Below are 13,261 nucleotides of genomic sequence, written 5' to 3'. Positions count from 1 at the left end.
ATGCACCTGTCAGGACAAGGAGGTAAAACTGCAACCAAAAAAACGATCATGTCTTTCAGAGATGGCTTATTTGCTCCTAAGATGTAGCCAACCCCCCGTAGTTCCAGGATCATTAGGAAATATGGCTTCATTTTTAATGGTCAGGATCCACAGCTATAACACTTTCCGTCAGAACAGTGCTTTTTCCTAGGTTCTAACTGGCCAGAGCTCTCTTTCAGGATGTCCAGTACTCTGACATAGACTACATGGATGGAAAGAAGGATTTCACTGTTGATCAAGATGCTTATTCTGGTCTCTCAGATTTTGTCAAGGAGTTACATGACAATGGTCAGAAATATCTCATTATTATGGTATGTTCAAACACTTGTTACCTTATTTTTTCTTTCACAGTGCAAAAAAATATAAAAATAATATTTATGTCATATTTCTTTATTAGAATCCTGGCATTGCCAAAGACTCTAGCTACGAGCCTTATAATAATGGAAGCATAAAGAGAGTGTGGATCATGGGGAACCATGGCTCTGCTGTTGGGGAGGTAATCTCTTAAGAAAATCAAAGTAAATTATGATTGTTTTGTGAAGTTTGTACTTTTGGTATGAAGATGGGTGAAAGGCAGGTTACAATATTGTTACTGTTTCTTTATGGCTTTAGAGGTGTCTTTTATTACTATTTTAAGCCAGTAGATATAATAATAGAATGATTATAATTCTGAAGGATTTAAAAAGCTAGCCCTTGATCCTCTAATACCATAGATAATTGAGAAGCAATATGTAACTAGAAGAAAAATTAGTTACCTAAAGCCCTCCCACCTCCAAATTTCTCTTTCCCAAGACAATAAATTCAACCACAAAAATATAACGAGATACTCATAGATTAATGTGGAACTGATTTCAGCGAATATATTTTATTTTTATTTTTTTGAGATGGAGTTTCACTCTTGTCATCCAGGCTGGAGTGCCATGATGTGATTTTGGCTCACTGCAATCTATGCCTCCCAGGTTCAAGCAATTCTCCTGCCTCAGCCTCCTGAGTAGCTGGGATTATAGGCACATGCCACCACACTCCACTAATTTTTGTACTTTTAGTAGAGACCGGGTTTCACCATGTTGGCCAGGTTCATCTTGAACTCCTGGCCTGGGGTGAGCTGACTGCCTTGGCTTCCCAAAGTGCTGGGATTACAGGCGTAAGCCACTGTGCCCACCTATATTTTAAATTTACACAAGACTTATAGATAGAGCACAGTTTTGATTCTAAGGTAGCAGTCTCAGACATTGGAATAGGCTGAGCAGTAGCTTATATTCAGGATAACTGAACTTCTGAGAGTACTTTAAATAGGCAATTTCAATTATATGTAGGGTCAGCACTAGATGATTGGATCCTGTAAGATTTATTCAAATTGGTGCTTCATCTAATGAGTTCATGAGGCAGGGCATGGTGACTCACGCCTGTAATCCTAGCACTCTGGGAGGTCGAGGCCGGAGGATCACCTGAGGTCAGGAGTTCAAGACAGCCTGGCCAACATGGAGAAACCCCATCTCTACTAAAAATACAAAATTAGCCAGGCATGGTGGTGCATGCCTGTAGTCACAGTTACTAGGGAGGCTGAGGCAGGAGAATCACTTGAACTGGGGAGGCGGAGGTTGCAGTGAGCTGAGATTGTGCCATTGCACGGCACTCCAGCCTGGGCAATAGGAGTGAAATGCTGTCTCAAAAAAAAAAGGAAAGAGTTCACGTGACTGCAGATCTTGTTGCTCCTAAGTCATTTATTTTGCAAAACTGTCTTTTCTTCTTCGTTTTTTAGAGTTTCACAGAAAATTTTATTTATTTATTTATTTCTTCTGTTAGCAAGAGTAAATTTATTAATTAACTAAGAATCTTATAGTTTTTTATATTGATAGCTATAATTATTCACATTATTTATAACTATCAAATCAAACATCACTTAATTATCGATATTTTATTTTTACTTTTTATTTTCTTTATTTTTTAAATTATTATTAGTATACTTTAAATTCTGTGGTACATGTTCAGAACATGCAGGTTTGTTACATAAGTATACATGTGCCATGGTGGTTTGCTGCATCCATCCCCCCCACCCCCCCATCATCTACATTAGGTGTTTCTTCTAATGCTCTTCCTCCTCTATCTCCCCACCCCCTGCTATCCCTTCCCTAGCCCCCCACCCCCTGACAGACCCTGGTATGTGATGTCCCCCTCCCTGTGTCCAATGTGTTCTCACTGTTCAACACCCACTTAGGAGTGAGAACACTGAATGGCAAAACTGTCTTTTCAGGGTTATGGATGATCTTTTACCAAACTCTGCTCACTTAATTCCTTTCGTTGACTCTTTTGATGCTTACTTCTATTTACTTTTTTTTTCATTGATTCTAACTTTTCATGAAGCAGTAGGAAAGTTTTCTTCCTTCTGCATTCCAAGTCTTTGCTTTTACTGTTTCATTAGAAGCTAATTTCTAAAATATTAGATAAGCCTATATGTATATACTGTATTTAGAGTCCATAGTCAAAGAAAAATTATTTTGCTCACCTAAAATTTTATCCACACTTGAGTCATTTCAATAGTACTAGTACTTGAGTGATATATAGTTAAGAACTTGCAAATAGTTACAAGGATCTAATTAGATGGTTGACTTCATTGACCAATGAATGGCATGAATCATTTAATGAGATAGCGGCAGAGATAGCAGTAGTGGAGGTGCAAGTGGTTTGTTTTAAATGCACTTGGTTGAATAAAGTTTGCTGGATTGCTCTAGGTTGAATGTTGCTGGAGGTGACTGTTTTGTGACACCACCTGTTTCCTGGGCTGCAAAGTTCCATCTAATTGTTAATTGGTGCCCATCACCTAAAACAAAGAGCCAGGAGCTCAATCCATTACCATGGGTATTTCAAGCTCTCATCTTGAGTTTTGAAAATTATCCACATTTTAAAATACATATTCATTATATTCCAGAGTGTAAAGTTGTTCCTAAATTACAACCTATAGATTTACTGGGAAAATGAGCAAAAATGTTTCCCAAAAACTAGTATCCTTTTAATTCAGAACTTTCAAAAATCTGGCTATGGTTATATCTTTGTTGTGGAAAATAGTTACATCTACTGTTTGATAGGCATAGACAGAAAAGGGAGACAGAATAAAAACAATTGACCTGAGTGGACAGCACAAACTTCATTTATAAGATATAGTTTGTATGCCAAAAATATCAACACATTATTTATAATCATAATTATTCAAAGTAGACTTTATGTAACCCTTAATTAACAACGATTGAAAAAAGGCTCATTCTCTTTGAAAATGTTATATAGACTTTCTAACATTTTAAACAATTTGTCTCCCAACTGGCCTGAAATAATGAAATTGTACTTTTCTTTTGCATAGAAAAGGACATGTGGCTTTTCATGGATTTACTCAGTTGTTTTTACTGTTTCTTCCTCTTGTTCCTTGTATATATTTTATTATTTAGTTTAGTTTTTTTTATTGTTTAGTTTTGAAGGAGTCACAAATTTTATTCTGAAATGACAAGCAAAATGGGGCTCCTAGTGGAAGAAATCACCATTGGTAAAAGTAAAAAACCTTCAACCAAACTGATGACTACTGCCTTCCCCTTTGTGTCCTAGGGATATCCAGGACCCACAGTCTTTCCTGATTATAGCAATCCAGTGTGCACTGAGTGGTGGATATATCAGGTCATTAACTTTCATAATCGTCTGGAGTTTGATGGAGTGTGGATTGTAAGTTATTATTGCAGAATCAAATTTCCTTTGGAAACAGATATGCCAAATTTTCAGATGAATTTTGATCTTGATGTATAATAAAAATAGTTTGCTTTACTTATTAGTACTAAAAATTATTTTACTGAATGCTGAGTCTATATCCAGTGAATTAGGCTCCTAAGAGCCTTAGGTTCTTATCCTGTATCTTTCATCAACAGTTATTTCATTTTGATAAAGTCTTTTGCTTTCTCATGGTCGTGGTTTTCTTTTTCTCCATTAACTGTCAGCTTAAAAATACTGTTTGATTAAAAGTTATAAATGTCATTTTTTTGTAGCATGGATTCATAAAAATTTAATATTAGAGAATAATTTAATGAGGGTCTTGTATTTTTCATGGAAGAACAATAGTTCTTCCATATTCTCTAAGTGCCAATGTTCAAGGCATTGAACCAGTCATTTTTAGAAGGACTCTGATGAATAAGATGTGTAATGATAGAAAAAAATTGTTACCAAGATTAGACATCACTTATTTTTAATTCATTTTTTAAAAATAGATTTGATCTTAATTATATTTTCTTATTGTTCCTCACTCAGAGGAATAAAGGATAGGGACAGTTATAAATGAACTATTGAAATTTTAGTGTATCTTACATCCTATTTTTTATTTTTGAGACAAAGTCTCACTCTTGTTCCCCAGGCTGGAGTGCAATGGCATGATCTTGGCTCACTGCAACCTCCACCTCCTGGGTTCAAGTGATTCTCCTGCCTCAGCCTCCCGATTAGTTGGGATCACAGGCACCTGCCACCACGCCCAGCTAATTTTTGTATTTTCAGTAGAGACAGTGTTTCACCATGTTGACCAGGTTGGTCTGGAACTCCTGACCTCAGGTGATCTGCCCACCTCGAACTCCCAAAGTGCTGGGATTATAGGTGTGAGTCACGGCGCCCTGTCTAGCTTACATTCTTAACAACAACAATAAAATCTTCACAATTTGTAAGGCAAGGGTCAACCTTTGAAATGGTATTTCTGAATTAACTGATTGAATTAAATTTATAAAAGGTAAAAATGTGCCCACTGTTATTTAGAAGTGGAACATACCTTACAAATATATAACCTAATACAGTGACTTAATTTTATAAAAGATAAAACCGAGGGCAGGAAAAGTTAGGGTTATTATTTAAAATCCAGAATGCAGTTAATAAGAGACCCAGATATCCTGGCTCGTAGTTCAATAAGCATTTCACAACAGCTAAATATAGATCAATAGCATTTTATACTTTGTGTGTTTTCTGTCTTTGAAGGAAATGAATGAAGTATCTAGCTTACATCAAGCTTCTGATCAGTGTGAATCAAACACCTTGAACTTTCCTCCTTTTACTCCTAGTAAGTTTTCATCTGTTTGCTAATGATGTAGGCATAAACCATGCTTAAAACCCCCTCAGTAATCCTCTGTGTAGTCAGGAGCAATTTCACTTCCCAGTCTAAGGGGTCTCCTAAACATCCTGAACACTCCTCTAGTGAAGTCTCGGCAGCAGTGTTGGGTCTCTGATTACCCTTTTGCTGTCATAACTTGAGGGCAATGTGACAGAGTCTGAGCCTGGCTACCTCCCCTGGCTGTGCTTCCAGTCTAGAGTTCACAGTGCTTTCATCCTCTTCTTTTCCCCCAAGTCCCGCAGGTGTCAGTATTAAAATCTATGAGAATTTCAGGGCACTTTAAGATACATATTACCTTAAACTGAAATAAATCTGTAATTTTCTTGTTTTCTTTATTCTTTCCTTTCTTCCTTCCTTTCTCCTTACTCTCCCTTCCTTCCTTCTTCCCTTATTCTTTTGTCTTCTCCCCTCCTCCATCTCTCTGATCATTAGCAACAGTTTAAAGCATCAGTGGTTCATTCAACATCCTATTTATAGGTCCCAATTCTAGTCAAGGTTAATTCTCCAGTCTCTGATTTTGAAAGAATATGTGTGGGGTGGGGGCACAGTGTAGAATAGACTATGCTGTGGCAACAAGTGAACCTTAGTATCTCAGTGGATCAACATAATAACCGTTTACTTTTTGCTCACAACATACTCTGGTGAGGGATGGGGACTAGAATCCAAGTGGTGACTCAGATCTATGTCTGGTTCTCCCATCTCCTCGGAACCTTTGGTTCTGGCTTCCGGGGTGAGGGAGAGAGAGGGTGGAGAAGGTTTTATGGGCAGGCCTGGAAAGGAAGTATACCCAATTTGCCCACATTCTTTTGACAGAGTCTGGTCACGTAGCCCCCGCTTAACCTCAAGGAAAGGTATAATCTTCTTTTTTGTTTTTTGAGACAGAGTCTTGCTCTGTTGCCTGTGCAATGGCATGATCTCGGCTCACTGCAATCTCTGCCTCCCGGGTTCAAGCTATTCTCTTGCCTCAGCCTCCCAAGTAGCTGGGACTACAGGCACATACCACCATGCCTGGCTAATTTTTGTATTTTTTAATAGAGATGGAGTTTCACCATGTTGGCCAGGATGGTCTCAAACTCCTGACCTCAGGTGATCCACCTGCCTTGGCTTCCCAAAGTGCTGGGATTACACGTGTGAGCCACCGCACCAGGCCATAATCTCCTTACACTTCTAGGAAGAGAACCGTCTTGTGTGGCATCTGAACAGCCTCTGCAAGTGTATTCTGGTTTGCTCACTTTACTTATACCCCTGAGACCAACGTATAGCTGTTTCTTTAACTCCTTTTGGTCACTTAAGGAGTAAATAATTTTTTGGAGGAAGTCTTCACCTCTTGCAAAATCCATTGTTTGCTTTTTCAACTTATTCTTTGTTCTTCTCTGCTCTGTCTGTATTCCCCTACTCTTTTTTCACTCTGGATTTATCGTGTTTCTTTCTCTTAATCTCTAAATTCTATTTTTGGCCAAAGTAAATTTTGTTTTTGATTTTTTTTCTGTAGAAAACCTCAGTTCTATCACTTTCTACTTGCTTCTGGTGGGCACCCCACTCCCTGCCCCCAGCATTTTGTCTACTCACGTATGACCGGCCACTTTTGCCCATAGCCAGGCAGCCCCACCCCTTTCCAGGATTGCATAGTGCACGTTAATTAGCGTGAGAAAGAGCATTGAAGTGGTTGTGAATCTCATGTCACACATTTAGCTGTGCAAGAAATATAATTTTCTTCCCATCTTCCATTTCAACTTCATTTCTGACTCCAAACCTTGATTCTGTTGTACTGGGTAAGAAAAAACCTCAGTCTTTCCTGGTTCCACCACTTTCTGGAATTGTGCCTCACACCTAGGTATGGGCAAGACTTTGTGAAGGAAGGCAGATATGGCCCCAGTGAAGTGTTCACAAGGAGACGAAGTGGCAGAGAAGACTTGCCATTTTAGGCTTGAGGAAGAGAAAATGCAAACAATGAGAATTCTCAGATGCAGGGTTTGAGTATTTACACATCTTGTTACCCAAATGCCACATCTTTTTCTTTTTCCTTTTTTTTTTTGAGATGGACTGTCACCCAGGCTGGAGCGCAGGGGCATGATCTTGGCTCACTACAGTCTCTGCCTCCTGGGTTCAAGCTATTCTCCTGCCTCAGCCTCCTGAGTAGCTGGGACTACAGGTGCATGCCACCACACCTGGCCAATTTTTGTGTTTTTAGCAGAGACGGGGTTTCACTATCTTGGTCAGGCTGGTCTCAAACACTTGACCTCAGGTGATCCACCTACCTTGGCCTCCCAAAGTGCTGGGATTACAGGTGTAAACCACTGTGCCCAGCCCCTATTTTTCTTTTAAGTGTGACTGAGGTTTGTATTATAAAAAAGAAAAAATTCCTTCTCTCTACCTTCATACCTATACATTGTACACTCAATTTCTCTTGATTAAATATATGTAGATAAACATTATATGCTTTATACTTAGACTCAGCTCCACTGCCTTTGCTCTGAGCAAGTTTCTCAGTCGCCTCCACTCACCAGGATTCTTTGTGAGCTTGAGGGAATGCAGATTAATTTTAACGATCCATCTCCTTGGAGGGCTGAATGTGAGTCCCAGACAGGAAATAGCATTTAGGATGAAATTTAAAATCTGGAACAGATTTGGTCAGGTGGAGATTGGTGGGGAAAGCACAGTAATCAGGAAGAAAATAATTGGGTGGCTCTTTTGTTAAAAATGGTTGATGAGGAAGTGCCTCACTGATGAGTATTTCCCTCCAGGAGTTCTGGACCGCTTACTATTTGCAAGAACCCTCTGCATGGACACGGAATTTCAAGGGGGCCTTCACTATGACTTCCACAGCTTGTATGGCTACTTCATGGCCAGAGCCACAGACTTGTAAGGACTTGGTTTTCCCCCTATTTCAGATATGGGGAGATGGGAGGTGGAGGATGTTTCTTCTGTTCTATAAGTAACATATTGTTCAAATATTTTTTGCATTTATAAAAATATCAAAACTGTTCTTACAGAGTATTTGTATGGTTTCTGTACAGGATTATTTTTGATTGGCTTATGGCTAAGGAGCTCATTTCAAGGATACTAGTAGGCAATATTATATAAGGCATTTAGAGTCCTCAGCTAGTAGTCAGCTCTCTCAGATTCTTTTACTAAATGCACTAGGATTGCTTGGTTTTAGCAAATAAAAATAACGGACACCAAATTAAATTTGTATGGGACATTTTCATACTAAAAATTACTCATGTTTTTTGAAATTAAATTTACCTGTATTTCCTTTTGTTACATGTAAATTTTTGGTGCCACAAAAGAAATAGCACTCAAATATAAATTTTCTCAGCAAAGCAATTTTTACTTCTATATAAGGGTGCTTCTCATGGATGGAGCAATGGCGAGTGTACACCCAAACAGGGGAGAGGAAGGGGTTCTTATTCCTGACACAGGTAGCCCCTACTGCTGTGTTGTTCCCCTATTGGCTATAGTTGGACCGCATAGTCTACTTTAATTCCGATTGGCTGTTTTGAAGGGAGCAGGGGTATGAACCAGGGTGGTGGGGTGAGCAGTTTGACAGGAAGGATTGTTACAGAACAGGTAACTAGAGGAGACTCAGGTCAAAGCAGGAGACGAGGGGAACAGATGTGAACTACTGATTAGAACTGACAGGAAAGTTCTTTACTGAGACTAGGGTAAGGGGCAAAGAAAACCAGAAAGTTATATTTTAAAATGGAGAACAAAGAACAGGGGAGCTGAACATACTGATACATTGGTTCTTTGTAGAGGATCTCATAACTCATTGTACTTAACAATTTATAGGCTAAACCCTTTGAAGAGGAATTTATTATATCCTACACCTTTATTTATCTGGAAATGCACACCATACTCTTCTAATTTTCTTCCCAATGTCCTGCTTATCTACCTCATAATTCTCCCTTCTGCCCTAAGACACACACACATACACACACACACACACACACATACACACACGCATGCACACACAACTACCATCACCACCACCACCATCACCATCACTACTCAACACCATCACCATCATCTAACCACTACCTCACCACCACTATTGCCTTATTGCAATCACCACCACTATCACTACCACTACTATCACCACCACCACAGTTAGCACCACCATTCCAACCACCACCACCACCCATTATGAAAGTCTTCCAAGGAGACAGATGTGTTCTGCAAACCATTACATCCTTTATATCTTGTCATGTGGATTGTTTACTTGTGACTTTGTAAGTTGAGAAATAGTTCCCCTTCTCACTGTTCAGTTTCTTCTGTGGAAGATGGTAAAATACAATCATTATACCTAAGAGAACAAGAAAATTTGGAGCCAGGCTTAAGAAGATTTTAATTTGAATTTTCAGCACAGATGGGAAAACTAAAGTGTTGGAAGGGCTTCACAGTCTAAGCTAATTCTGATTGGCGGATCCTCCAGTGGTTTAGGAAAGAGCATCTTTGTGTTTCTCAGCTTCTCTTTCCCTGTTTTGGTGTTCCAAAGCACTGTTGCGGGGATGGGGGCAGGGAGACTTTGATAGGCTTATGGGACCTATCTCAGTCATTTTTTTACTTGACTTCTCTTTCTCTCTGGTACTCGAGGTCATGACCACTCCTTTAAACTCGGCTCCTTCAGTTCTTAAGATATTGCTCTGCTGGCTGGGTGCCGTGGCTAACATCTGTAATCCCAGCACTTTGGGAGGCCGAGTCAGGTGGATCACCTGAGGTCAGGAATTCGAGACCAGCCAGGCCAACATGGTGAAACTTCATCTCTACCAAAAATACAAAAATTAGCCAGGTGTGGTGGCAGATACCTGTAATCCCAGCTACTTGGAAGGCTGAGGCAGGAGGATTGCTAGAACCTGGGAGGTGGAGGTTGCAGTGAGGCAAGATTGTGCCATTATACTCCAGCCTGGGCAACAAGAGTGAAATGCTTTCTTTAAAAAAAAAAAAAAAAAGATACTGCTCTGCCTGGTGCCTCTGCTCTCTTTCTAGCTGTCCCTTCTTATCTGTGTGCCTGGATCTTTTTCTTAGCTCTTTCACTGTTGATGATTCTTAGGAGTCCATCCTTTGGCCTCTTCTCTTTATAGTCTATGCCAATACATAGGTAATTTGTAGGTAATTTATTTCTTTTATGGTTTTCACTGGAATTAATTCTAATGATTTTTAAATCTATAATTCTACGTGGGGTCTTTCCCCAATTTTTAGACACAAATATCCAAAACCATCCTCTCACATTGTCTGCTTGGATGTTTTGTAGTACCTCGAGCACCATTTACCTGGCTTTGTTACCTGTTTTCACCTCATCTTCCCACTATAGCTGATTTTTTTTGAAACTCTTAAATTCTGCATCTTGGTTGGTAGCAACAGCATCCCTACATCCCAGACTCCCAAGTGAGAAGCTTGGCACCATCCTTTATGCTTTTTTGTACCCTCACATCCAATCAGTCCTTGATCCTTTTGATGTTACTTTTAAACATTTCTGTAACCACCTCCCTGTTTCCCCATTGATACTTCTTAATGAGGTTATCATCATCCCTCACACAAATCATTACCCTAGCCCCAGAACTAATTTCCCTGACTTTAGCCTTATCTCCCGATAACCTATCCTCGACCCTTTCTACTTGAAGCAGAGTCCACGGAACAGCCGCATCAGCATCTCCAGAAAATATTAGCATCGTGGACCTCAACCCTGAACTTAGGAATCAAAACCTGCATTTTATCAAGATACCTGGGTGTACTGAGAATATGTTAAAATTTAGAAAGCACTACTATACATTCCTGACAAAGTGATCTTTCTAAAGCACAGTTTGCTCATTTCTCTTTTTAGTGTAAAGTTATTTGTGGCTTGCTATTTTTTATACAGTAAAATGCTTAGCATAACCTATAAGATACTTTATAATCTAACCCTCTCTTACAATTTTTCTCTCATCTCTGCTGCTTCTTGCTGTTCCCAAATCCAAGCGCGATTCATTATTTCATGCCTTTCCTGTGCTATTTGCCCTGCACGAGATGTGCTTCCTTACCCTGTCCATTTTGCAAAATACACTTATCTAAAAAAACCTCACATCATATATAAATTCTGAAAACTTTACTGGCAGTTCTAGAAAATGGAAGTATCATTCTAGGAAAAGATTATTATTCCATTTTTTTGTGCTACATTTGTTTATATTCCAATATGCTTAGTATGCAAAAAAACATGGTTTCAATTTTTAGATGCCCGTTTTCTTTCTGTTGGACTGTAAGTTTTTTGAGGGCAAAGTCACCCCTTATCCTTAGCCTTCTCAATAGTGTGTGTGCTGAAGACACTTTGTTGGATAAATGCCTGGCCTGGGAGAAAGAGGAAGGGCAGGACCCAGCCCCCACAGGACCTGATAACTTAGAGGCAGAGACTGGGTTTGTGTTATTTTCCAGCACTATTTCATCCTCATGACTTGCATTATGTTAGATTGTCCAGATGAGAGTTCTTGTCCAGAAAATGTAAAAGTTTGTATTTTGGTTTTTAAAAAAAGCTCTAGGAAGAAGGACATATGTTTCTGATATCATTATTTTCTCTTTCTTTGGCTTTTCTCTCTCATTCTATTTTTCCTGAGAAATAAACTAGAGAAATAAGACTCAGTTTCCTCATCTCTGAAATGAGAGACTTAGATTGATGTTCCCACAGTCTCTTTTTCCGATATATTTTTATTCCAGGTGCTTCTAAGAATGAGAAGTGGGAAACAGAGTGAAACAATAGTCAGGGTAAGAAAGAAAGAGAAAGAAAGGGTTGGAGGAGGGGAAGAAAATTTCAAATTGCTTTGTTGCCAGTGACTGTGGTAAAGGTGCTATAAAATCAAGAATGGGTTGGTTAATATATTCTAATAGTTATGGTTAATAGTTAAAAGGTAATTATGATTGAGTAAATAATAGGTGTCTTTCTAATTTCTCTGGCCTGGCATAATGGCCTATGCTCCCAGAGGACAGTGTAGATAAGTAGAACTTGGTCTTTGGCATGAGGCAGAATTGGATAAAAAAATGGATAAGATTTTCCTTCAATGGAATCTGGACATCAGGATAACTGAAGTCATAGGTCTGATAAATATGTGGGTCAACCTTAAATGGAAGTATAGTTTGGGGACAGTAGGCCAACCAGGAATAAAATTACCCCCATCTCTAAGCTGAAAGCCAAAAGAAACTAGATTCTTGTTTTTTTTTTTTTGAGATGGAGTTTCACTCTTGGGTGCCAGGCTGGAGTGCAATGGTGGAATCTCGGCTCACTGCAACCTCTGCCTCCCAGGTTCAAGTGATTCTCCTGCCTCAGCCTCCTGAGTAGCTGGGATTACAGGCTTGTGCCACCATGCCTGGCTAATTTTTTGTATTTTTAGCAGAGATGGGGTTTCTCCATGTTGGTCAGGCTAGTCTTGAACTCCTGACCTCAAGTGATCTTCCTGCTTCGGTCTCCCAAAGAGCTGGGATTACAGATGTGAGCTATCTCACCCGGCTGAGAATAGATTCTTTCAGAGATCACAACCCGATTATAAATTGGCTAGACCTGGGGGATAGAAAAAGAAAACTAAAAGAGAAAGCCTCTGAATAACACTGTTCCTTTAAGCTGTAAAAAAACCAACCAACCAAAAAAAAAAAAAAAACCAAAAAACAATAACCCAACAGTTATCTAATCTGTTTTACCATAGTAACAGCTTGCCTCTAAATAAACTGTAACCACAGATATCTTCAACCCTGTTTCGGTTTCACTCTATGTAAGCTAAATGTGTTTCTTTCATGATTGATGATTGCAGAGTACAATAAACTTGCAGCGGGTGGTAATAAAAGCGAAGTGTCTGCTAGTCCATATTGAGTGAGTCCTCTTTCCTCTGAGCTACCTCTATTTTTGACAGTAAATTGTCAGAATGAAGCACTTCACTTTCTTAAAGCAATTTTCTGTTTCAGAACATTCTCTCTTTTGCCATAAGCCATTCGGTATTTATAGACTCCAAACATTCTTAGGAAAATGAAGTGAGGAGGCTTTGGTGACTGTGATAGCATCTTGAGGAACTGCCTGTTGCGTAGTGATAAAAATTTGCAGAGAGAGGTTTTAGGAAAGCTACACTTATCTTAGGCCAT

General features: G+C 39.2%; 1 protein-coding gene across 1 annotated transcript in view; it reads left to right on the top strand.

The window, feature by feature from the left end:
- Positions 1-13,261, top strand: part of MGAM2 (maltase-glucoamylase 2 (putative)) — a 130,751-nt gene that overhangs the window by 27,356 nt on the left and 90,134 nt on the right. The window contains exons 11-15 of the mRNA XM_035254554.3: positions 219-350; positions 437-535; positions 3,634-3,747; positions 5,032-5,113; positions 7,909-8,026. Of these exons, the coding sequence (XP_035110445.2) occupies positions 219-350; positions 437-535; positions 3,634-3,747; positions 5,032-5,113; positions 7,909-8,026 (545 nt within the window). The remainder of the gene's footprint in view (positions 1-218; positions 351-436; positions 536-3,633; positions 3,748-5,031; positions 5,114-7,908; positions 8,027-13,261) is intronic.

Source organism: Callithrix jacchus, chromosome 11 (assembly GCF_049354715.1).
Source record: "Callithrix jacchus isolate 240 chromosome 11, calJac240_pri, whole genome shotgun sequence".
Classification (NCBI taxonomy): Eukaryota; Metazoa; Chordata; class Mammalia; order Primates; family Cebidae; genus Callithrix; species Callithrix jacchus.
The sequence above is the reverse complement of the archived record's forward strand: the minus strand, read 5'-3'. Positions and strand labels throughout refer to the sequence as shown.